At 45.6% G+C, this 26,136-nt stretch overlaps 1 protein-coding gene across 4 annotated transcripts in view; it reads left to right on the forward strand.

The window, feature by feature from the left end:
- Positions 1–26,136, forward strand: part of TP63 (tumor protein p63) — a 166,046-nt gene that overhangs the window by 70,187 nt on the left and 69,723 nt on the right. For all 4 annotated transcript variants that reach the window (XM_087965615.1, XM_087965613.1, XM_087965617.1 and 1 more), the window contains one exon: positions 2,081–2,335. In XM_087965615.1, coding sequence (XP_087821741.1) covers positions 2,081–2,335 — 255 coding nt within the window. The remainder of the gene's footprint in view (positions 1–2,080; positions 2,336–26,136) is intronic.

Genomic DNA, 26,136 nt, shown 5'->3' on the forward strand with positions numbered 1-26,136 from the left:
TCTGTCATCTGTTATGGTTCCTATAGGAAATTGGAAGAGGAGGGCCCTTTCTTGATTGGGATGTGTGTGTCTCCTTGGAGCTCTCTGAGCTTGGTTGCCCTGTCTGAGACGTTTCACGACCCAGCTAGGGAACGTCATCCGTCCAAGGGAAGATAGGGTTTGCTATCTGTGTATATTACAGTTGCTTGCTCTGCCACTGTTGTTGTTGGGGGCGGTGGGGTAGTTTTCCCCTTTGGCATTTCCTGGATTAGGGTATTGTTTTGTGTTCGATTGTTTGTCTGGGGTTAATCCCCGCTTATTCACTGATGAGGTTCCATAGTTGGGTCGTGAGATGTCTGCAAGAAAACCACCAGGCTGAGAAAGCACCAAGGATCCCACAGTTACGCCCTGAGCTACAAATAGTGTCTGCTACCAACACGTCTTTTAGATAATAAAGGAGGCGTCCATTAAAACAGGGGTGTCCAACCTTGGTAACGTTAAGCCTGGAGGACTTCAACTCCCAGAATTCCCAGCCAGCTTGGCTGGGGAATTCTGGGAGTTGAAGTCCTCCAGGCTTAACGTTACCAAGATTGGACACCCCTGCATTAAAATTTTGAAGAACATTAACATACTTTCCTTAAGCCTCCCTATTGGATATTATGAACATCAGGCCAAAAACACTAAGGACCCACAATCATCATCATCCTCCTCCTCCTCCTCCTCCTCCTCCTCCTCCTCCTCCTCCTCCTCCTCCTCCTCCTCCTCCTCCTCCTCCTCCTCCTCCTCCCCCAAGCCCTAGTCTCTTCTAGCACTGATGATATTACCTAGTTGGATCATGAAAAGTTTGCAAGAAAACAGCCAAACTCAGAGGACCGAGGCCCCCACAATCCTCCTCCTCTTGCCGTCTCCCCATTTTCCTCCTCCTCCTCTCCATGAACCCCTCTCCCTTCTAGCACTGATGATGTTTCCTAGTTGGGTCATGAGGTGTCTGCAAGAAAATCAAGCTCAGAGAACACTAAGGAGCTCTCCCCAGTCCTCCTCCCTCCTCCCCAAAAGTTGGGTCATGAAATGTATGCAAGAAAATCACCAAGCTGGAGTCCTCCTCTCAACCCCCTTATCCTGATGGTGTTCCCTAGTAGGGTCATGAAACGTCTGCAAGAAAACCACCAAGCTCAGAAAGTCCCTCCCTCCCTCCCTCCCTCCCCCCCTCCCTCCTTCCACAAACCCTCTCCCTTCTAGCACTGATGGTGTTCCCTAGTTGGGTCATGAAACGTCTGCAAGGAAACCACCCAGCTCAGAGAGTGCCAAGAGCCCACAGTCATAGTCATCTTCCTCCTCCTCTCCTCCTCCTCCTCCCCCCCCTCCTCTCTGCACCCCCCCCAACCTCTAGCACTGATGGTGTTCCCTAGTTGGGTCATGAAACGTCTGCAAGGAAACCACCCAGCTCAGAAAGCATCTTCCTTCCTTCCTTCCTTCCTTCCTTCTTCCTTCCCCTCCCTCCCCTCCCCCTCCCTCCCTCCTCTCCACAAACCCCTCTCCCTTCTAGCACTGATGGTGTTCCCTAGCTGGGTCATGAAACGTCTGCAAGGAAACCACCCAGCTCAGAAATCATCTTCCTTCCTTCCTTCTTCCTTCCTTCTTCCTCCTCCCTCCTCCCTCCCTCCCTCCCTCCTCCTCCTCCTCTCCACAAACCCCTCCCCTTTAGCACTGATGGTGTTCCCTAGCTGGGTCATGAAACGTCTGCAAGGAAACCACCCAGCTCAGAGAGCGCCAAGAGCCCACAGTCATAGTCCTCTTCCTCCTCCTCTTCCTCCTCCTCCCCCCTCCTCCTCCTCCTCCTCTCTGCACCCCCCCCAACCTCTAGCACTGATGGTGTTCCCTAGCTGGGTCATGAAACGTCTGCGAGGAAACCGCCCATCTCAAGAGAGCCCCAAGGAGCCTGCAGTCCGGTTCCCTTGCGTCGTTGCCTTCTTCCTCAGAAGCGAATGTCCCAGGTTGTCCCTTGGCTTAAGCAGAAAATGCCAAGTGCTAGTAAGTGATGCGCCCCAATGCTCCACCCGGCCACCCTTCTCACCTCTCCTCTCTCCCTCTCTCCTTCCAGCCGCAGTACACCAACCTGGGGCTTCTGAACAGCATGGACCAGCAGATCCAGAACGGCTCCTCCTCCACGAGCCCCTACAACACGGAGCATGCCCAGAACAGCGTCACGGCCCCATCCCCCTACGCCCAGCCCAGCTCCACCTTCGACGCCCTCTCCCCGTCTCCGGCTATCCCCTCCAACACAGATTATCCGGGGCCTCACAGCTTCGACGTCTCGTTTCAACAGTCCAGCACTGCAAAGTCGGCCACGTGGACGGTGAGTCGGGTTTTGGGCGGTGGGGGGGAAGAGAAGGGCTGGGGGAGGGGCCGGGGGGAGGTCACAAGGAGGAAGGAGGCGAGGGCGGCTGGATTTGTCACGGGAGGGGTCCCTATGGCGTAAGGTTGCTCGCCCTGCCCGGTGTCAGTTTTGGAAGCCATCCTGCAGGGATGGCTAACCTTTTCCTTGCCAAAAGTGTGTGCACCCATAATGCAATGCCCTCCGCAAACCTCTGTGCATGCGCATCTCCCCCCCACCCACGCGTGGGAGATACCCAGCAATCAGCTGGCTGGCAGGGGTTGCATGCGCGCAGTGAGGCTATATTCAGGCGACCTCTCGCGTGCCGGCAAAAATGGCTCTGCGTGCCACTTCCGGCCCGCCCTGTCATAGGTTCGCCATCACGGCCATATTGAGACCCAGATGCTCCCACGCTGCCACCGTTTGAGCCTGGGAAAGTGGGAGGGGGGAATTCCTTGAAGCGTCTGTGGTTCGACATAATAGCATCCTTTTTCTAAGTCCAAGGTCATGTCATTTCTGCACCTGGGTGACAGGACGTCTCAAGCTGGGAACGGATGGGGATTGGGGCCTGTGATGCCATGATGGGTGCAGGGGGTGGATTAGTATACTTTTTTTTTTACTTCTTGCAAGGAAACCTGGAACTTTCAGATTCGGGATTCCCCAAATGGGCCGGGTTACTCTTAAAATAAAACAAAACTTTGGAGAGAAGGCCTGTCCCAGAGTTATTGGGTGGAGTGGAGGTTTCCTGGAACGCTGACCTCAGAGTTGCAGCGATGTACTTTTATCCTTGGTAGTTTTTTAGATCAGAGTGTTGTTTTCTGTTTGACTCTTTTGTCTGGTGTTATTCCCCTGCTTACCCATTGAATAGTTACCTAGTTGGGTCATGAAACTTGGAGAGCACCAAGGTTCCCACAGTCTTCCTCTTCCTCCCCCCCTTCCTCCTTCTAGTCCTGCTGATGCTAGTTGGATCGTGGTAGTAGTTTTCTAAATTAGAGTATTGTTTTCTGCTTGACTGCTTGTCTGGTTGTGTTCGCTGCTTGTTCATTGAAGAGGTTCTCTCGTTGGGTAAGGAAGCGCCTGCAAGAAAACCACCAAGCTCCGTCCTTCTCCTCCTCCGAGCAATAGTACTTACACTTATATACCACTTTCACAATGTTTCCTCCTCTTCCTCCCTTCTAACCCTGATGATGTTCCCTAGTTGGGTCGTGAAAGGTTTGCAAGAAAACCAGCAAACTCAGGGAGCACCAAGGAATAGTGCTCCTCCTCCTCCTCCTCCTCCTCCTCTTCTTCTTCTCCTTCTCCTCCTCCTCCTTGTTCCTCCTCGTCGACGTGGTTGGGGACCCCTGGTGAAGGTTTGCAAGAAAACCAGCTCCTCAGGAGCACCTCCTCCTCAGTCTCCTCCTCCTCCTCCTCCTCCTCCTCCTCCTCCTCCTCCTCCTCCTCCTCCTCTTCCTCCTCCTCTTTTCAACTGGTTAAAAAAGAAAAAGAGAGAGAGACACGTGATTTATCGTTCCTGCTCCTCTTTTCTCATGGCTTGCTGGGGTGACGTGTCCGTGGGAGAGTATTGGGGAATGTAGGGCAGAGCTTACTAAGCGATGCGTCAACACGCCACCCGACCGTATTCCTCGAATCCTAGGCTGCAATTAAGCCAAAGAAGGGCTCATTTTCTTATTTCGCCTAGGAGGTCTTCTTTTTGGAAATTGCAGGGCCTGTGGGCACCTCTGAAATGCTACGGTCGTATTAGCAGGCCGTCCCTCAACATAACGACCACACCCACCCTTTGGATGGCGGAGTAAGACGCTCGTTAAGCCCCATTTTATGACCTTGCTTGACACCGTGTTCAGGGAGTCACGTGGTCACTAAGTAAATATTTTGCTTTGTCGGAAGGCTGCAAAAAGGGGGAATCCCATGACACACACACCCCCAGGACGCCACGCCCGTCATCAATACGAGTCGGTTGCCCAAAGTCTGAAATTGGATCATGTAACCCCGGAGAGGCTGCAACGGTCACAAGTGCGTGACAACTGGTCATAAAGACCATTTTTTCCCCAGTGTGATTATAAACTGAATGGTCGCTAAGCGAGCTGCCCGTAAGTCTTGGAGGTTAATGGGTGGGTTCTGGGGCTGTTTTTGTTACCGTAAGGCAGAGGCCCTCCGACCGTGGCAACTTTTAAGTCTCCTGGACTTCAAATTCCCAGCATTGAAGAAAACAGGAGAAATTGCAGAGGAAGGGATTACAAGAGATTAAGAACATAGCCGGCTGGGGGATTGTGGGAGTTGAAGTCCTCCAGGCTTAAAGGAGCCAAGTTTGGGGACCCCCTGCTGTAAGGAGAGGAAGAGAAGCTCATGGGACAACCCAGATCTTCTCTCCAAAGTGTCATGGAATTGTGTTGTTTTTTTTCCAAATAATCACAAAAACGGAGATTGTGTAGGAGAACGCATGCAAAGACGTGGGGTGGAGTCACCCTTGATTTTTGTCCTGATTTGGGGAACTTTGGCCATGGTTGAGTTCCTTGCCTTGCATTTAGAATAGAATAGAATAAACAGAGTTGGAAGGGACCTTGGAGATCTTCTAGTCCAACCCCCTGCTTAGGCAGGAACCCAAATGGTTGTCCAATCTCTCCTTAAAAACTTCCAGTGTTGGACATCTATAACTTCTGGAAGAAACTGGGTCTTCAAAAATGTATTTTAGGAGGGTCTTCAGAAACGTGTCTCTATATCAGGTCTCCATCTTTGGCCACTTTAGTACTTGTGGACTTCAACTCCCAGAATTCCCCAGCCGGCTCTGCTTCATCTCTTGAGATCCCTTCCTCTGCAAACTCTCCGTTTGAATTTAATTCTCTTCAATGCTGGGAGTTGAAGTCCACAGGTCTTAAAGTTGCCCAGGTTGGAGACCCCTGCTCTATATCTAAAGATAGATGAGAGAGCAAGAGAGAAGCTTTTCTGAGGACTTCCCTTAAAAAATATACCAGTTTCTAATCCAGACTGGTGTTCTTCTTCCTGTCAGCTCAACCAGGATGGGAAACATGATGTATGGTTGGTTTAGTGGTCTCTTTAAGTGTCAACTTTAAGACTTGTGGCCTTCAACTCCCACAATTCCCCAGCATGGCTGGGTTGGGGAATTCTGGAAGTTGACATCCACAACTCTTAAAAGTTGCTGAGTTTGGAGAAGCCCTGGCTGAAATTATTTCTCCTGAGTTGAGGAGCTGAGGGACTCCACAACATGAATTGGCGGCCTCCAAGCAGAATCTGGTAGTTGCTAGAACGTCCTAGAATGGAAGGGAAGTTGTTTTGTCTAAATCTGGAAGCCACGTTGCTCCAGGACTGTTATCGCGTATGAAGGCTTTCAGCCCCATCCATATGTGTTGGCCTGCACCCTTCATCTCATGAACTTTGATTGACCATCGTGAGTTGTCCAGGTGGTGGAACACCCAACTTTCACTGCAAGGGAGTGAAGATCTTGAGAACTTGTTGGCTCCCTCCTTGCTTTCTTGCAACCCGCCTTGGTGTTGTCACTCTTGACTTTCACAGTTGTCGTAACTTGGCCCAAAGTCAGAAGATATTAAGATCTCATCGCTGGGTTGCTTAAGTCAACCACTTTTTCTTTTCATTTGATGTGACTTCAGGGCTCTTCAGCCAACAGTCGTCATCCTCCTTTCTCCCTAATGACAGGTTAGGAGGAACCAACCCAACTGGAAGTATCTCTTAGGTTACCGTGACCTACTAACAGTTTTAATTGCACGCGGCTCCACCCAAGGAGTCCTGGAGGGTTGATGATCTTCTCACAATTTCCACCAACTCTTCCAAAAGTGACTTGAATTGCTAGAAGAGATTTTTATTTTCATCAGGCTTTTTCTCTTGAACTCGTTCCTTTCTCTGGGTGGGTTAGCCAGCCATGTTGAGAACCAACTTTAGAATTAAGAAGTATTTTTCCGACGGTGAGAACAGTGACGTAGCTTGATGCAGCCTGGAGTTATGGGTACTCTTATCACTGGAGGCTTTTCCAGGGAACACCGGTAGGCCTCAATCTTATGACCACAATTGAGCCCGAAGTTTCTGTTGCTAAGCGAGACCGATGTTCAATGAATTTTTGCCCGATTTTACGACCTTACTTGCCACTGTTGTTAAGTGAATCTTAATCGTTGTTAAGTTAATAACATGGTTGTTAACGTGAATCTGGTTTAGCCACTGAGTTTTGCTGGTCAGAAAATGGCTGGGAAAGTTGCTGGGTGCCAAGGGATGCGTGGAAAGAACACAAGGCCAAAAGGAAAGGAGGGAAGGAAAAAGGAGATGATGAGATGATGGATGGAAGGAAAGAAGGAAGGAGAGAAAGGAAAGAAAAAGAGAGAAACAAAGAAAGAAAAGAAAGAAGAAACAGTGAGGGAGGAAGAGAGAAAGAAAGGAAGGAAGGAAGAACGACAGAAGCAGAGAAGGAAGAAAGAAAAAAGAAACAGAGGGAGGGAGGGAGGAAGAGAGAGAAAAGGAAAGAAAGAAATGGAAAAGAAAGAAAAAGAGAGAGAGAAGCGGAGTGAGAGAGAGAAAAAAAGAAAGAAGAAACTGAGGGAAGAAGCAAGGAAGGAAGAAAAAAGGAAGAATAAAGAAAGAAATAAATAAAAAAGAAAGAAAAAAGAGACAGAAGCAGAGAGAGAGAGAGAGAAAGAAAGAAGAAACACTGAGTGAGAGGAAGCAAGGAAGGAAGGAAGAAAAGAGAAAGAAAGAAAAAAAGAGAAAGAAGTAGAGTGAGAGAGAGAAAGGAAAACGAAACAATGAGGGAGGAAGCAAGCAAGCAAGGAAGGAAGGAAGGAAGGAAGGAAGGAAGGAAGGAAGGAAGAAAAAGAGTCAGAGAAGCAGAGTGAGAGAGAAAGAAAGGAAGAAGAAACAGTGAGGGAGGAAGCAGGGAAGGAAGAAAAAAAAGAGAAAAAGAAAGAAAGAAAAAAGGAGAAAGAAGCAGAGTGAGAGAGAGAAAGAAAGAAGAAACACTGAGTGAGAGGAAGCAAGGAAGGAAGGAAGAAAAGAGAAAGAAAGAAAAAAAGAGAAAGAAGCAGAGTGAGAGAGAGAAAGGAAAACGAAACAATGAGGGAGGAAGGAAGGAAGGAAGGAAGGAAGAAAGAAAAGAGTCAGAGAAGCAGAGTGAGAGAGAAAGAAAGGAAGAAGAAACAGTGAGGGAGGAAGCAGGGAAGGAAGAAAGAAAAGAGAAAAAGAAAGAAAGAAAAAAGGAGAAAGAAGCAGAGTGAGAGAGAAAGGAAAACGAAACAATGAGGGAGGAAGCAAGGAAGGAAGGAAGGAAGAAAGAAAAAGAGTCAGAGAAACAGAGTGAGAGAGAGAAAGGAAGAAGAAACAGTGAGATAGGAAGCAGGAAGGAAGAAAGAAAAGAGAAAGAAAGAAAGAAAAAAGGAGAAAGCAGAGTGAGAGAGAGAAAGAAACAGTGAGAGAGGAAGCAGGGAAGGAAGAAAGAAAAGAGAAAAAGAAAGAAAGAAAGAAAGAAAGAAAGAAAGAAAGAAAGAAAGAAAGAAAGAAAGAAAGAAAGAAAGAAAGAAAGAAAGAACAGGCGTGAATTGCATCAGCGAAGGCTCCCTCCATTCCCCTCCATACGTAGACCAAGGGTGTGTGTGAATGGACCAACCCGGGTGTGAGGTCTCTTGCACGAGAGGAGGAGGAGGAGGAGCAGACGATGGCGTCATCCCCGTGTGAGACCTGCGGACCTGTCCAGTTCCCACGCAGGACTTTCCCCGCGCAGGGCCCTTCAGAAGCCATTGGGGTGATATCCCTCCCCCCCCCACTTCCTGCCCTGGCAGAGAAAGAGTCTGCCAGCTGCCCACCTACTCACCCCCGTTGTTTCTGGGAACGCAATTTGGCAATTGCCGCTCTGGGAAAAACCAGTTGCGGGAAAGTGGGAAATGAACCTCCCCTTTATTTTCATTACGGTTCCCTCCCTGCCCTTGGAGGAAAAGAAAAAAAAAAATAAATCAAAATATTTGCACCTAAGTCTGCAATCTTTGGCTACACGCCGGTCTTGCGAAAGGAAAAATTGCAGCTGCAACCTGCAGAGCGTAAAAATTGGGTATTTTTACAGGGTTCGCCACCCCAAACCAACATTTTGCATACAAGGTGACTTCCACTTAACAACAGTTCGCTCAGCCACTGATCAAAGTTACAACAACACTACAAAGAGACGTGCCACATTTTTCACACTTACAACCAATTTGCAGCATCCCACCTGATCCAAATTCGGACGCTTTAGCGACGGACTCATTCTTACGATGGTTGCGGTTAAAAATGCGCACATAAGTGAACGTTTAAGTTAAAATTACCTGCAAATGGTTGTAAGGTTCATATCTGTTGTTTTAACATTCTGTGTTTTATCTTGTTTTTATCTGGGTGGAAAGTTTCCCAGAGTCGCCTTTAGGCGAGATAGAAGGGATATAAATTAAATAAGTGAAAGAAATAATTTTAAAAGCTAAAATACATATAAGATACCCAAAGTTAAAAAAATGAATTTTTTAAAAAAATAAAGTGTATTGCAAGGGAGAAAAGATGAAATAAATATAAAAAAACATAATATGTGGTAACTAAAACTATCCTAGACCAAAACACAACTAATAAATTACATTTTCACTCAGGCTCATCCTTTTTCTGGCAACTGCAATCATTTTTGGCCCTCCTTATAGTCCTTGCCTTACAAGCATTCATTTAGTGACCAATTAGACTTACAACATCACCGACAAAAGGGATTTACAACCACTCCTCACGCTTACGATTGTTGCACAATTCCCCATGGTTGCGTGATCAGAATTCAGGTGCTTGGCCACTGACTCGTAGTTACGATGGTTGCAGTGTTCCAGGGGCCACGTGATCCCCTTTTGCGACAAGCAAAGTCAATGGGGAAGCCAGATTCACTTAACGAACGGCAGTGATTCGCTTAACATCACAAAAGGTCGTAAAACAAGGAAGAACTCATGTTAACAACCGCCTTGCTTAGCAAAGGAAATTCTGGTTCCAATTCTGGTCGTTAAATCGAGGACCGTCTGTAATTTTGAAGGGGATAACAGTTTTAGGAGGAGCAAAACTAATTCAGAAGGTTTTTTTTCCTTCCTCCTTTCAAAAATGGGGAATATTTCAGCTTTATTTGCAGAGCTTGCGATCTCCGGAACTAAAATTATATTTATTATACTTACTGAGCTTTCGTCAGCCTCTGCTGACATCGTCAGAGTATTAAGCTACCGTTACAGAGATCTATGCCTTTGCACCGCGGAATAGGCCCTTCCAACCGCCTCCCACCTGTAAGTAGCTCTGTTGTTTTTGCTTCAGTCATGTTGGTCAAAGGAGGCTTATCCCTTGTTATTGCTTTCTCCCTTGCCCGACCCAGCCTGGAATGCTTATCTCTAAGAGTTGATGTTAACCTGCCAGCTATTGCAATTTGTTGCTTTGTTTGTGACCTTGTACATACACACACACACACACACACACACACTATATCGGGCTTTGTCAATTAAGTTTTTGCAAGATTTATCTCCTGCCTTTAAATTGCAAGGATGGCTTGGGGAAAAAAATGTAATATTTGTCTTTTCTTCCCCCTTCCTTCCCTGGCACACCACTCCTCACTCCGAGGGAACTCTTAAATCCAGTTTGAAAAGGGGTCCAGTTGCTCCTTCAGATGGTTAGATTAAATTCCCATGCTCTGGAAGGTTGTGCAAAAATCAAGCTCTTAAAAGTAAGTGTAAGCAATTAGAGGGTACCTTCTTTCACGTATGGTGGCTTTGTCCAAAAGTTCGGAAATATTGGACCAAAATGCGAAAATGGTTAAAGGAAATTATGAGAGTCCAAATAAAATTTAAAGCAGAAATATTTCTTCTGGGAATCATCCAAGGGAATTATATGAAAGAGATAAAATATTAAATCCTGCATATAATAATAACAGCGAGATTAGCGCTCGCACAATGTTGGAAAGGAGATTCTATGCCGACAGATAGTTTAATTATCTAAAAGATTTTCGACTGCGTGGAAATTGATAAACTTTCGTTAGAATTAAAAGAGAAGGAAGACTCCGTCTTTTTATACAGTTTGGGAAAATTGGTACCATTGGATAAATAATAGAAATAAGCAACTAAATAAATAAGGAATGTATAATTTAGTAAGATAGCGGTATATACATAAGAACAAATAGTATAAAATACGCACTGGAATAACAATTGAAATGTAAGCACTGTCAAAATGGATTGTAATATACACAACACTTTCATTTTAAATATTTGTATTGTATTTTGTATTTGAATGCTTTAAATTTTCAATAAAGGTTATTTTAAAAAAAAAAGTTTGCAGAGAAAGGGATCTTAGGAGATTTCCAAACTCCCCCATTTTGTTCAGAGGACATGCAGAGTTTGGGGCGAGGGCCCCCCTTAGGATGACAGGCACGATCAATACAGCTAGCCCTTGACTTGCAACATTTCATTTAGTGACTGTTCAAAGTTACGACGACACTCAAAAAGCGACTTGTAATATTTTTCACGGCTAAACGGTCATTGCATCCAGCCCCATGGTCACGTGATCAAAATTTGGAAGTCGGCAACAGGCTTGCATTTACGACGGTCGCCGTATCTCTGGGGGTAATCACATGACCTCCTTTGGCGACCTTTTGATCAGCCAATGTCAGCGGGGAAGCCGGATTCACTTAACGACCATGTTACAGTGGCAGCAACTCGCTTAGCAACTGTGGCAAGAAAAGTTGTAAAATAGGACCCAACTCACTTAGCAACAGATATGTTGGGCTCAGTTGTGGTCGTAATGCAAGGATGGGGTCCCACCTACGGCTTCTCTTTGGGGTGTTGTAGGGAAAACCCAGAGAAGCAGATTGGGGGGGGGGTGGCGTTTTGCTCCAGGACGTTTCCCAACTTTCACACCGGGAAGACAACAAAACCCAGCCAAATTTTCTTGCAAAAGCCTGGGTGCTTTTAATTTCGTTCGGGAGGGGCTCCCATTTTGGGGGCTCTGGGGTTACAGGGGGAGAGTTGAAATTTCTGGGTAGTGATTCTGCAAGGGGAGGTATTAAGAAAAAGAGAGAAAAAAACCTGGCCAACTTCTTTTCTTTTCTTTTCTTTTGTTTCATCTTTTTATTTATTTATTTTGTTGTTATTTTATTTAGTGTTATTTTATTTTATTCCTCTCGTTGTTGTTTTTTTACGTATTTTGTTTCGTCACCTGAATTGTTTTTTATCTTTTTTTTTTTTTTAAATTATTTTCTTTTGTTTTTGTTTGGCATTTTATTTTGCATCTTTTATTGTGTTCTTCATTTTTTTTCTTTTCCTTTTGTTTTCTTTTCTGTTTTCTTTGTTGTTGTTTTTTCTTTATTTCATTTTTTCCCCTTTTGTCCTGTCTTTTGTTTTATCCTGTTGTTTATTTTTTTTATCTTATTTTATTCATTTTATTTTGTATTTTATATGTGTGTGTGTGCGTGGGTGTGTGTATGCACGAATATATATTGTGCCTCGGCCTACCAGCATCCATCGGTATTCATCTGGCTAGCATCCCGTCAGTGTGTGAGAGAGTGGAGGGCTGTTTGGAAACTGAAACAGTATTTGCTGTGTGAGCAAGGAAACAGCAAGGAGCCTGGGCGTGGCTTAGCTCAACTGTTCTGTACTAAAGGTGCTTGGTGCTCTGAAACTGAAACTAAAACTGAACCTCCTCTGCTTGTGTTTTGCCTTTAGAAGAGATTTCTTTCCAGGTGGGGAGGGGGAGTAGAACTCCTTAGCATCAGAGCGTAATAATAATAATAATAATAATAATAATAATAATAATAATAATAATAATAATAATAATAATAATAATAATAATAATAATATACAAAATACTTATGCTCCGATGGTCATTTCAAAGAATCCTTTCTTAGTAAGCACCTAGAAGCCAAGAGGAACATACGTGCCAAATTTCAAGTTTGTAGGCTTTACAGTTCTTGAGATTTTGTGATGATGTGTGAGTGGCATTTCGCTTTTATATATATAGATTCCTGGGCCAAAATGCGTGAGGAGTATTTTGCATTGATAGGTAGGTAGGTAGGTAGGTAGGTAGGTAGGTAGGTAGGTAGATAAATAATTTGATTCAGTTTTTATTTTATTATTTTATTGTGTCTCTTATTTTCATTGTATGCATTTTATTTTACATTTCTGGGTTGAGGTTGTCACATGGCTAGTCGTAAGCTGACGCCTCCCACCCACCTATCCCCACCCAGCAGAAATATACAAATCTTTGAAACTCCATTTCTCCCCCCCCCCAAATCATCAGCCCCACTGGGCCCCCGTGAAATAAAGCTGCCCCCTTGCGAAGTGGGGTAAGACAGGATCCCATGGCATCTCTCGTTCCTCCTAAAGTTGGCTCTTAAAGTTGGAGATGTTTTTCCAGTTTGCAAATGTTATCAGCTTATCAAAATATAAAATGCAAAGGAAAATAAAACTCATGGGAAACTAAGGGAAGGAGAAAAAAAAAGGGAAGGGAAGAGAAAAAGGTAGAAGGGGAAAAAGGAAGAAAAGACATGGGATTCCTACTCTTTTTGGCCTAGTAGAAGATAACAATATTAGAGCATCTATTTTTTACCTATACACCTTAGTACAGTACATCCTAGCCATTTCTCTAACAACAAATCTATCTAACTGGCAAAACTAAAATTTCATTTTCCCCCTATCACAAGCAAAAAATCCAGAAGCGATGTCCAAATAAAAACTTAACTAGATATTATAATAAAGCAATCAATTAAACCATCTCTGCTTGTTCTTCCTGGCTGTGGAAATAATATGTATTTCTCTTTGCATGTATCCATCTTTGCAAAGTGTCATAGTTTATATTGACAAAATTTGCCGCTCCTTTTAGATTCTTTAACCTTAAAGGGAAGAAAAAAAAACCAGATTTAAAAAAAATGTATTTATTTTGTGGTTGTAAATGTCATCTTCTACTGTACTAAAGAGAATTGGAAATTGGTGCCTTTTTCACTCCTTTTTTCCCCTCTTTACACTATATTTTTTCCCCTCCCCCTCTAACCTTTCCACTACTTTTTAAATTTTCCTTTGTATTTTATATTTTGCAATACCAATAAAATATTTTTTAAAAGGGGATGCATTAAAACTTACAGCTTTTAAGAAATGGGATTTTTTTTTTTTTTTAGAAAAGAGAAAAGCTTTGTGTTTTAAAATGGAGATGTTATTCCACCAGCATGCTTTTCATATCGTGGTGCCCCCTCTGGATTTCCTGCTGGCGTAATGACAGTCCGCTCACCCAACCTGTTGTGTTTTTATTTTAAATTGCACGTGGATTGAGCGTGCAAAGACATCCAAATTTGGGTTCAGGAGGAACTGCGGTTTCCCAGGTGTTCATGATGGGTGAAGGGGAGAATGGATCTCCAGAACAAAGGGGCTGAAATGAGGGGGAGGACTGTTGGGACCCTGGAATCAAGAGACCCACCCCCTTGCCATCGGGGGCCCTGTTTCCGTGGGGCCTATCTAATCCTCAACTTATAGCCATTCATTTAGTGACCAAAGTTAGTGTTCTGTCCTAGGCCTCCCCAAAAAGTCAATTATGAGTCCTGGAAAAAAACTCTTTTATTACATGAATGTGAATTTATTTCATTCACGGCCAGCCAACGGCTTGGCAAACAGTCTTGCGAAGACTAATGAGCTCAGACCTTTATCAATCCTGGAACGCTGCCCAGTAAATAGCTCCACGCTCAGTGCTGACAAGGAAGGGCTGGGTAATACAGACAAATCTTCATAAAACTGGAACGAGCAGACGAACGAACGAGCGTGTGATGACGTGGGGCGTGGCACAAAGGCAACACAGTCAAATAAGCAAGAAGAGTCCCTTTAATACCTCCAACTTTGCCCCCAATGTCCCAAGTTACCTTTGGCTGGAGAAAAAACTCTCCCAAGAACAGTCTTTAAGTGGAGGAAATTCAGTCCGAAAACAAAGTACATGCAAACTGTAAATAAAAATCCACACAAACCACGCTGCAGTAATTAACTGGACAGGGCAGGAGAAGGAATTGCAGACTTGAAAGGCCAGCAAAACCCAGATAAGCCTCGACGATGCCAGATAATTCACAATTTGCTCACAACTTTGCTGTGCGCAACCTCCCTTTTTAAACACTACGTTCCCAGCTGAGGCTAATGAAGGGAATCAGAGCCCTTTCCTCCCCCATAAGCCATGCAACCCACGTTGCTCCCTTCTCCGTTCCTCCCTGTGTGCCCTAGGATGAAGAGGGGGTGGGCCTGGGTCTTCCTCCGAACTCCCTCTCCCTTGCTCTACCTGTCTCCTGCCCTGCCCAGCCGGCCTTTGCCCTTCCCCAGTTTCTTCCACAGCCAACAGAGTCACACTCCAACTCCCTGTCAGCTGTTCTCCTTCCTCCTCTGAATCAGATTCCGACGGGCATGACAGAGCGAGTTGTTTCCCGCAAAAGCCCCCTCCCCTTTTGCTCCTCTTTTTATCCTGATAGGAGGGGCCATTCATCGTCCACCTGTGGCCTTACCCCCACATCGACCCTGAGTTCTTAATTGTTCCCTTCTTCTGGCAGCTCTGTGCATGTGCACATTGGGAACAGGCTCCAGCTGCTCTTCTTCCCCACTGATTTTGGACTCCAAAGGCAGCTGATAGCTGTCAGATGACCTGGCCCCATCTCTGCCTCTGATGCAGAGCCGTCGTCCAAGCCTTCCCCAGACTCCAGGACTGGCCCAGGTTCGTTCCCAACCTCCTCACTACTGTCCAACTCTGCTGCCAGCTCCGTCATCCGCTGGTGGGCCACAATACTAGCCAACATTCAGAGGCAACTGACTCATAGTTAAGATGGTCGCAGCGTCCTTGGGTCATGCGACACCCCCCCTTCGGACGAGCAAAGTCAGTGGGGAAGCCCAGATTCACTTAACAGCTGCGGTGATCCACTTAACAGCCGTGGCAGGGAAGGTCATAAATTGGGACAAAATTCACTTTAGGAAATGCCTCCCCTTAGCAGGAGGAAATTTGGGCTTGATTATGGTCGTAAGTCGAGGATCTACCCATAACTAAATCGTTTGAGGATTGAGAGTTGAACGGGAGAGTTGGGGAGACACCTTCTGGGGTTCTCGGTAGATCCCTGGCAAAAAAAAAATCGGGATCTTTTGAGATCTCTCGGATGTTTCTCCATCCCCCCAATCATTCTATTTCCAGGAAGTCATTCTAGGCCAGTGATGGCAAACCTTTTTGTTGTGGTGTGCCGAAAGCGCACACCGAAATACCGGAAGTGACGAAACGGGCCCGCAGTGTAGGTAAATTTGACTGGGGCTCACGTGCCATAGGTTCGCCAACACGGTTCTAGGCTTTTAGGACATGGGCAGAGTTCAACTTTTCAGATTTTGTGGACTTTTCAACTCAACAGAGTTCTCCGATCGGCAGAGCTTACTCCCTTCTAATCCCTTCCTCTGCAATCTTTCCCCTTGAAGAGGGGTAAGAGGAAAAAGAAACAGGCACGGCTGGCTGGGGAATTCTGGGAGTTGAAGTCCACAGGTCTGAAAAGTTGCCAAGGTTGGACACCCCCACTTTTGAGGAGATAAAGATTTCCCCTCCACCCACCCACTTTCCTGATTCTGGGACGATGAGAAAGAAAGCTTTTTCTGGAGGGTCACGAGGTCGTCCGATGTGGGCCCGTGGGACTTGGCTTACTTTCTCGAGCTGCCCAGAGTGTGAAGAAAGCATGGTTTAGCAAGAAAGCCGAAATTAACTCGGGGGAGCGTTCCCAGATAAGAAAAGGTAGTTATTTTGTGAGATTGACATCTCGCCTTTTGTGCAAGAATTCAAGGCCGCGTCTGTAAAATTCCCTCCCCCTGTTTTCCCAAACACCACAAACCCCAGTAAGGACTGGGAAAGAAGAAATTTCCCAGTTCACCCAATTAGCCTCTGGGGCTGGGGCTGGATTTCAAACCTGACAACCTACCTCCTTGTGCCAGTGCCACTCCTAAATCATTTCTCTTTCTCTCTCTCTGTTTCTTTCTATTTCTCACTCTTTCTCTCTTTCTGTCTCTCTCTCTCTCTCTGCTTTCCTTTCCCTTGCTTGCTTGCTTTCCCTCTCTTCCTCTCTCTGTTTCTTTCTATTTCTCTTTCTGTCTCTTTGCTTCTCTTGCATGCTTTCTGATTCTTTCTGTTTCTCACTCTTTCTATTTTTCTCTCTCTGCTTCTCTCTTCTCTTGCTTTCTCTTCTTTCTCTCTCTCTATTTCTATTTCTCTATTTCTCTTTCTCTCTCTGCTGCTGCTCTTTCTCTTGCTTTCTCTCTCTCTCTCTTCCTTTCTGTTTCTCTATTTCTTTTTCTCTCTGCATCTCTTTCTCTCTTTCTCTCTCTGTGTTCCTTTCTATTTCTCACTCTTTCTATTTTTCTCTCTCTGCTTCTCTTTCTCTTGCTTTCTCTCTCTCTGTTCCTTTCTATTTCTCTTTCTCTCTCTGCTGCTGCTCTTTCTCTTGCTTTCTCTCTCTCTGTTCCTTTCTGTTTCTCTATTTCTCTTTCTCTCTCCCTGCTTCTCTTTCTCCTGCTTTCTCTCTCTCTGTTTATTTCTATTTCTCACTCTTTCTATTTCTCTCTCACACACACAGACACACACAAACACACACACACACACTTTTAAACAGTTGGCGTTGGGGAGCATTCTTCCCTTCCATCCAAATCTCTAGCATGGTGGTAGTGCAAAATCCCACAACAGGTAAACATCGACTTACAATAGTTCATTTAGTGACCGTCCTAATTTACAATGGCACTGAAATAAGGGACTTAGGACCGTTTTTCCTACTTAACGACCGTTGCGACGTTTCCCCCGTGGTCACGTGATCCAAATTAGGATGCTTGGCTTCCTATTTATGACGGTCACCATGTCTTGGGGAGGTGTGCGTGTCACGTGATCCTCCTTTGGCGACCTTCAGACAAGTCAAGTCAACAAGGAAGCCACATCTCACTTAACGACCACATTAGTAAGGACCGCAATGATTCCTTTAACAACCCTGGCAAGAAAGGTCGTAAGACGGGGCAAAAACCACACTGAACAATTGTCTCACTTAGCGATGGAAATTTGGGGCTCGGTTGTGGTCGTAAGCCGAGGACTCCATCTCCATCCCTAAGCAGGAAGGTTGTTAAATGAGTTGGGTCCTATTTTATGACCTTTTTTTGTCCAAGGTTGTTAAGTGAGTTGGGCTGTCATTAAACGAATCAGGCTCCCCCCCCCATTGACGGTGCTGGTCGGAAGATGGTCTGGGAAGATGGCTAGGTCTCCAAGGTTGCTTGGAGAGGTTGCCTTGGCAACGGCTCTTCCCAGGTAAGATGGCTTCCGCTCTGGACCATCCTGCGATTCCAGCCGTGGCTCTAATTAAATCGTGATGCTTGAGCCAAACTTCGCGGGCAAAAACTCCGGTAGTTTAGTTACAATCTTTTAAAGATGAGAGTTGGAATGTACTTTCGCTTTTTTATTTTTTTTATTTTTATGGCAACTACTAAAACAGGCATAGGAATATTTTATGAGTTGACACCTGGGAGGAAAAACGTTGAAACTTTGGAAAAAGGGTGGAGAAGAGCAGCAAAGACGAGAGAAACACACGTGTGTCTTGCGTCGCCCTTGAGACAAACACGCTAATGGCTGCCAAAAACTGATGCACAGATCAAGGTGTTCACTTGTTAAGGGGATGCAAATCATAGCATTAGCAGTAGCCCTTAGACTTATATACCGCTTTGTAAGATCTTTTCTCTTCTTGATTTATGCCATATGCGCGCATCTCATCCATATATATGTTTATATATCACTCATATAGATTTGTCCTATTCTTTTTTACCTTATGATATAAAATCTGTCTTTGATCTAACCATTTATACCAGCAATTCCAATTGTTAAAATATATTGAAGAATCTACATTTTTTAAGGCTAGGGTTAGTTTGTCCATTTCTGCACAATCTGAGATTTTTTGGATGATCTTACAAACTGTCGAAAATGAGAATGTTTTTAAGTGTTCGTTTCTTCTTTTTTTTCCCCTTTTTTCTCCTTTCTCTTTTCTTTTTCTTTTTCTTTTTCTTTTTTTCGCTCTTCTATTCGTGTATGTGTTGTTGATTTGTTTTTAATTGTAAAATTAATAAAAATTGTTTTTTTTAAAAAAAAGACTTATATACTGCTTTATAGTGCTTTCCAGCCCCTCTTTAAGCGGTATACCGAGTCAGCCTCTTGTGTCGTCTCCGTTCCCCCCCAACAATCTGGGTCCTCATTTTACTAACCTCGGAAGGTCGATAAAATGAGTCAACCTTGAGCTGGTTAGGATCGAACTGCTAGCAATGGGCAGACTCAGCCTGCAATGCTGTATACTAACCACTGTGGGAGGGAGAGAGGGAGGGAGGAAGATGAGAATAGGAAGGAGGGAGGGAGGGAGGAGGAAGATATGAAGGACAAATGAGGAGAAGGGAGGGAGGGAAGGAGAGAGAAGAAGGAAGGGAGAGAGAGTGAGATGGGAAGGAAGGGAGGGAGGGCAATATCACTTAAGACTTATATACCGCTTCACTCTGCTTTGACAGCCCTCTCTAAGCCGTTTACAGAGTCAGCCTCTGGCCCCCAACAATCTGGGATGGATGGAGGGATGGAGGGATGGATAGAGAAGGGAAGGGAAGGAGGGAAGAAAGGAAGGAAGGAAAAGGAAGGAAGGAAGGAAGGAAGGGCAATAGCTCTTAGACTTATATATCACTTTATAGTGCTTTGACAGCCCTCTCTAAGTGGTTTACAGAGTCAGCCTCTTTGCCCCCAACAATCTGGGTCCTCGTTTTACCCACCTCAGAAGGACGGAAGGCTGAGTCAACCTTGAGCTAGTATGGATGGAAGGATAGGGAAGGAAGGGAGGGAAGGGGAGGAGGGAAGGAAGGAAGGAAGGAAGGAAGGAAGGAAGGAAGGAAGGAAGGAAAAGGATAGAGGGAAGGAAGGAAGGAAGGAAGGAAGAGCAATAGACTTACATACCACTTCACAGTGCTTTATGGCCCTCTCTAAGTGGTTTACAGAGTCAGCCTCCTGCCCCCAACAATCTGTGTCCTCATTTACTGACCTTGGAAGGACGGAAGGCTGAGTCAAGCTTGAGCTGGGATGGATGGATGGATGGAAAGGAAGAGAGGGAAGAAAGGAAAGAAGGAAGGTAGAAAAAGGAGAGAAGGAAGGAAGGAAGGAAGGGCAATATCCCTTAGACTTGTATACCACTTTATTGTGCTTTACAGCCCTGTCAAAGTGGTTATTGTCCCCAACAATCTGGACCTCATTTTACCCACCTTGGAAGGATGGAAGGCTGAGTCAACTTTGAGCTAGTATGGATGGATGGATAGGGAAGGGGAGGGGAGGGAGGGAGGGAGGGAAGGAAGGAAGGAAGGAAGGAAGGAAGGAAGGAAGGAAGGAAGGAAGGAAGGAAGGAAGGAAGGAAGGAAAAGGATGGAGGGAAGGAAGGAAGGAAGGAAGGAAGGAAAAGGATGGAGGGAAGGAAGGAAGGAAGGAAGGGGAGGAGGGAAGGAAGTAAGGAAGGAAGGAAGGAAGGAAGGAAGGAAAAGGATGGAGGGAAGGAAGGAAGGAAGGAAGGAAGGAAGGAAGGAAGGAAGGAAGGAAGGAAAGGATGGAGGGAAGGAAGGAAGGAAGGAAGGAAGGAAGGAAGGAAGGAAAAGGATGGAGGGAAGGAAGGAAGGAAGGAAGGGGAGGAGGAAGGAAGGAAGGAAGGAAGGAAGGAAGGAAGGAAGGAAGGAAGGAAGGAAGGAAGGAAGGAAGGAAGGAAGGAAGAAAGAGCAATAGACTTACATACCACTTCACAGTGCTTTATGGGCCTCTCTAAGTGGTTTACAGAGTCAGCCTCCTGCCCCCAACAATCTGTGTCCTCATTTACTGACCTTGGAAGGATGGAAGGCTGAGTCAACCTTGAGCTGGAATGGATGGATGGATGGAAAGGGAAGAGAGGGAACGGAAGGGAAGGAGGGAAGGAAGGAAGGAAGGTAGAAAAAGGAGAGAAGGAAGGAAGGAAGAGCAATACCCTTAGACTTATATACCACTTCATTGTGCTTTACAGCCCTGTCAAAGTGGTTATTGTCCCCAACAATCTGGACCTCATTTTACCCACCTTGGAAGGATGGAAGGCTGAGTCAACTTGGAGCTAGTATGGATGGATGGATAGGGAAGGGGAGGGGAGGGAGGGAGGGGAGGGAAGGAAGGAAGGAAGGAAGGAAGGAAAATAGCAATAGCACTTAGATTTATATACCGCTTCACAGAGCTTTCCAGCCCTCTCTAAGCAGTTTACCGAGTCAGCATATTGCCCCCAACAATCTGGGTCCTCATTTTAACCACCTCGGAAGGACGGAAGGCTGAGTCAACCTTGAGCCAGTCAGGATTGAACTGCTGGCAGTGAGCAGAGCCAGCCTGTAATGCTGCATCCTAACCATTGTGCCACTACCAAGAATGGTTACTGGGACTGGGTATGCTTAGTTGAATGAAAAGAAGGACCTGGGGGGGGGGGGACGACGACATGATAGCATTCTTCCAATATTTGAGGGGCTGCCCCAAAGAAGAGGGGCTCAAATTATTCTCCAAGGCCCCCAGAAGGCAGGACAAGAAGCAACAGGTGGGAACTAATCCAGGAGAGAGAAGCAACCTGGATTTAAGGGAGAAACTTCCTGACAGGGAGGACAATTCACCAGTGGAACTGCTTGCCACCAGACGTCGTGGCTGCTCCATCAGTGGAGGTTTTCAAGAAGAGATTGAACAGCAATTTGTTCTGAACAGCAATGTTGTATAGGGTCTCCTGCTTGAGCAGGGGGCTGGGCTAGATGACCTCCCAGGTCCCTTCCAGCCCTCTTCTTCCGTTAATTCCGAATTGAGTAGCTGCTGGCAGGGGACCTGCGGCAACACATCTGGGAGGTCAGCCCGTTAACTCCCCTCCCCCTTCTCCAAAGCCTCCCGGGCTGCTCAGCCGGTTGTGCCTCTTGTGGCAAGGAGTTGCCCAGTCAAACGGAAGGAGGACTTTCTCTCTCCGGTCGGCCGGGTGTCTTCCGCTAGTCGGCTTCCTTGGCTCAACCCCGTTGGTTGCACAAGGGAGGAGGGAACCTGTTTCGGCTGCCTCTGCGGGAGGGAGGGGCCCCTGGGACGAGCCGCTGTGTCCGCCGCACCTTGGATTGAGTGAATTTTCCTCTGCAGGAGGAGTTTTATCTGCAGTGGTAGGTTTACTGAAAGCCACAAGGTCATCAGCATCATCTCCTCCTCCTCCTCCTCCTCCTCCTCCTCCTCCTCCTCCTCCTCCTCCTCCTCCTCCTCCTCCTCTACAAACTCCCCAACCTTCTAGAAGGTCTGCAAGAAAACTACCAAGCTCAGAGAGCCCCAAAGACCCAGAGTCTCTCCTCCTCCTCCTCCTTCCTCTTCCTCCTCCTCCGTATACTGATGATGTTCCCTAGTTGGGTCACGAAACGTCTGCAAGAAAATCACCAAGCTCAGAGAGCACCAAGGACCCCTCAGCCCTCTTCCTCCTCCTCCTCCCTCCTCCCTCCTCCCTCCTCCTTCTCCTCCTTCTTCTTCCTCCTCCTCCTTCTTCTTCCTCCTCCTCCTCCTCCTCTATATACTGATGATGTCACCTAGTTGAGTAATGAGACGTTTGCAAGAAAACCACCAAGCTCAGAGAACCCCAAGGACCCCACAGTGCTCCTCCTCCTCCTCCTCCTCCTCCTCCTCCTCCTCCTTCTTCCTCCTCCTCCTTCCTCTTCCTCCTCCTCCTCTGTATACTGATGATGTCACCTAGTTGAGTCATGAGACGTTTGCAAGAAAACCACCAAGCTCAGAGACCACCAAGGACCCCACAGTGCTCTTCCTCCTCCTCCTCCTCCTCCTCCTCTTTCCCCACCACCACTTCTTCTCCAAAATGGTCACCTCGAATTCTTCCTCCTCTCCCAGCCAGAAGGAAACCATGAGAGGGAGAAGACCAGTTTGTCATCCTGTCAGGTCTCCTTTTCAAAGTTGAAGAGATTTATTTGCGTTCGAGGGACTGAAATACGAACCAGTTCCGTGGAAGAAGCATTCCGGTGAAATCCTCCCAGACTGGAAATCCCCTTCAGGTCTCCTGTGAACAAATAAGAAATTGGGAGTTTGCTTCGGTTCGGTTGTCTGACCGCAAGACACCAAGCCTTGCAACAACAGGGCCTGGGACTTTGGCGAAGGGGCGGATGTCTGTGTCCATTAAACCAGCTTCCAAATTAATATAATAAAAGTCTGCAGCTCAGAATGCCCTGCTGAAGAATTTTATCCGGTCTGCAATTTGCAGCCTGCTATTTTATTTTTTTCCCCTTTCTCCTTTTCCAAGCTCACCCAGAGAGCCAGGATGCAGCTGTCCTTCGTACGGGATTTGGAGTTTGCAATATATTATTTTGTCTAAATACAGCCGGGGGTGTGGGATTTGGGCGTAGGAATCCATGCCTGCCCTTATTCATTTATTTTGACTCAGCCTTCCGTCCTTCCGAGGTGGTTTTGTAAAGCGAGGACCCAGGTTGTTGGGAGCAATAGGGCTGACTCTGTAAACTGCTTAGAGAGGGCTGCAAAACGCTATAAAGCAGTATATAAGTCTAAGGGCTATTGCTGTTTTCTCAGATGTATCCTTTTCCTTACCCAAGTGAGCTTACACGAAGGGCTTAACGGATAATCAGAGTTCGAAGGGACCTTATAGGTCATCTAGTCCAACCCCTTCCCAAGCTTGACCCACCCACCCCAGGAAGAGGCATTCAACTTAAGTAAAAAAATAACTATAGCTACATAGGAACCCATTGGTTTAATGCCCGTTAGAAGTTGCAACAAGCAAATTAGCAGATCACATGCGGTGGATGTGTGCAAAAGCAAAGAACCACTGGACAAAAACGAAATACATGGTTAGAAAAAAAAAAAAAAAAGCTTGAAGCAGCATATAGATTACAAGCCAGAAATATTTTTGTTGGGCATAGTACCAGGGAAGTGTGATAAAGGGAACGTATATTTAATACTGCATGCTTTGACAGCAGGAAAAATCGTATTTGCACGTTATTGGAAAAATGGGAATATACACCTATAGAGGAAGATGCAATTTAAAAGTTTTTAAGATTGGGCAGAAATGGACAGATTGACGTTAACGATAAAAGGGAGGGAAGATACAGAGTATTTTTTTTTTCTTTTTTTTAATAAAGTTTTTTATTTTTTACACACCTCTTCAGGTAAGCAATGTGGTTCCAGGTTGCAACATTCATGTATAATCATGGTTACATTTCCAACTTTCTTATCTGATTTCATATCGAAATCATTATCTATTTCATTAATCTTTAAATAATTTCTCATTTAATATTTTGAGTTCATTAATCCGTTATCAAAAATATTTCATCATACATATTTTCCATCCTTTATCCCCTGTAATTGTCATTTCAAGCTTACCATCTATTTTATTTAAAGTTATTATTTTTTTAATCTTTCTCAGAACCTACGTGTAATGAACAAACAAAAATAAAATAAAATAGAATAGAATAAAACTAATATATTTGGGGTCCACATGGTATTTCCCCCAATCTACAGTGCATATTATATTTATTCCAGAGATATTCATATAGTCATTTCATATTTCCTCTTTGTTTCCATTTAACCAAATTTTACCTATAGAGTTTTATTAAATTGTCATTCCCCTCCTTATATATTTTCGAACGTGGGATTTGTTTTACAAATGGTCGGATGACAGAGGTAGACATTAGGAGTTAGAAAAGTATAAGCAAATTAGAATATAGAATAACAGAGTTGGAAGGGACCCTGGAGGTCTTCTAGTCCAACCCCCTTCTTAGGCAGGACACCCGACACCATTTCAGACAAATGGTTTTCCGGTCTCTTCTTAAAAGCTTCCAATTGACGCAGACCATGCACTGTTCGCCAAGCACTTGTGCCTGTAAATTGAAAATGTATAAATAAACTGATTTTTTAAAAAAAGAATAGGAAAAAAAAAGCGAGTTAGGACTGTTTTTTTCACACTTCCCATCCCTGTGATCGCGTGAACAAAATTTGAGCAGCTTGGAAACTGACATGTACTTATGATGGTTGCAGCGTTCCCCGGGAGTCACGTGACCCCTTTTGGCGCCCTTCCGATGAGCGACGTCCGCGGGGGAGCCAGATTCACTGAACAACCACAGTTTTTAATGGAGTCACAGACGGGGTTCGCTTAACGGCGGCGGCGGGGAAAGGTCGTAAAATGGAGCACGCTTAAACCTAACTTTCTCGCTCAGCCACAAGAGAGGTTGAGGGTTGCGAGTCGAGGGAATTGCCTGCACAATTTCGTTCACCCCACAGCCGAAAGGTGGGTCAGCGAGGCTGTGTGAACGGACGCCGGTGCAGGTTTTTTAACCCCCCTCTTCCCCCCCCCAAACCGGAGTGCTCCAGATCCATGGGAACCAAGCACCTGCCAGGTGACCACTCCCAGAGGCATCACCTGAGAGGCTCCAGGGTGGGAAAGGCAGAGCTGAAGGATCTCCCGAGGATGACAAATTGGGTGGCATTCCCCTGCCGTGACACCTTACTCATCCCGTCCCTAAAACAGGTATGCGAAGGGAGACCGGCTCTCTTCCGCTTGGCCACTGACTCACCTGGGCCTAGGTGAGCTCAGGTCTGCTCCTCACTATCTCTCGAAGGAAGACAACTCCTTCCCCCTTCACTAGGGAACGTCCTGGTCACAGGAACAGGACAGAAGAACAGAGTTGGAAGGGACCTTGGAGGTCTTCTAGTCCAGCCCCTTGCTCAAGCAGGAGGCCTTACCCCATTTCAGATAAGCGGTGGTCCACGGTCTCTTCTTTGAAAACCTCCAGTAATGGAGCAACCACAGCTTCTGTTCCACTGGTTGATTGTTCTAACTTTTAGGGAATTTCTCCTTAATTCCAGGTTGCTCCTCTCTCCGTTATTAGTTTCCATCCATTGTTTCTTGTCCTGCATTCTAGTGTTTGGGGAAATAAGTTTGACCCCCCTCTTCTTTGTGGCAGCCTCTCAAATACTGCCATGCTGCTATCATGTCACCCCTAGTCCTTCTTTTCTCTAGAGTAGATACCCAATTTCGATAGCCATTCTTTGTAAGTTTTATTAGCTTCCAGTCCCACTAATCACTTTTGTTCTAAGACATGGGTCTTCCGACTTGGCAAGTTTAAGACTGGTGGACTTCAACTCCCAGAATTCCCGAGCTGCCATGACCGAAGGAGGAGGAATTCTGGGAGTTGAAGGCCATCAGTCTTCCAGCTCTCAAGTGTGAAGACCTCTTTTTCCAAGGAGACATTCCATCTGCAGGGATGATCTTAAGATTATTGCATTGTAGTTGGATTCACCAAACGCACCCAACCTTGGTTAAATAGAGAAGCAGAATGGCTGAGGAATTCTGGGAGTTGAAGTCCACAAGTCTTAAAGTTGCCAAGGTTGGACACCCCTGCTGTAGACTGTCTCAAGCCTCTTGATGTTGGAAAAGGCTACTCCCAGTTGTAACTTAAGAGGGCCAGCATGTGGTGTTTTGCAGAGCTCGGTATGCGTGAATGAGATAGGCAGACTTTTTTTTTTTCAATAGGCATTTTGCAAAAGAATGCAAAACTGTTTTTTCCCCCCTGATAGCTGTGAAATGCAACACTTGACTCTGCCTTGGGTTTTAACTGCGCCCTCCCTAACCTCTTTAAAAAAATAAAACTCCATCCACAGGATACAGCAATAACCAATGTACAGATTTTAATTTTCCCTTGGTTAACGGTCAAGGCATTTTTTTTGTTTAAAGAAAGGAAGAC

This window comes from Notechis scutatus, chromosome 4 (assembly GCF_049901735.1).
Source record: "Notechis scutatus isolate UNSWTSFEM ecotype Mainland chromosome 4, rNotScu1.2, whole genome shotgun sequence".
NCBI classification, from domain to species: Eukaryota; Metazoa; Chordata; class Lepidosauria; order Squamata; family Elapidae; genus Notechis; species Notechis scutatus.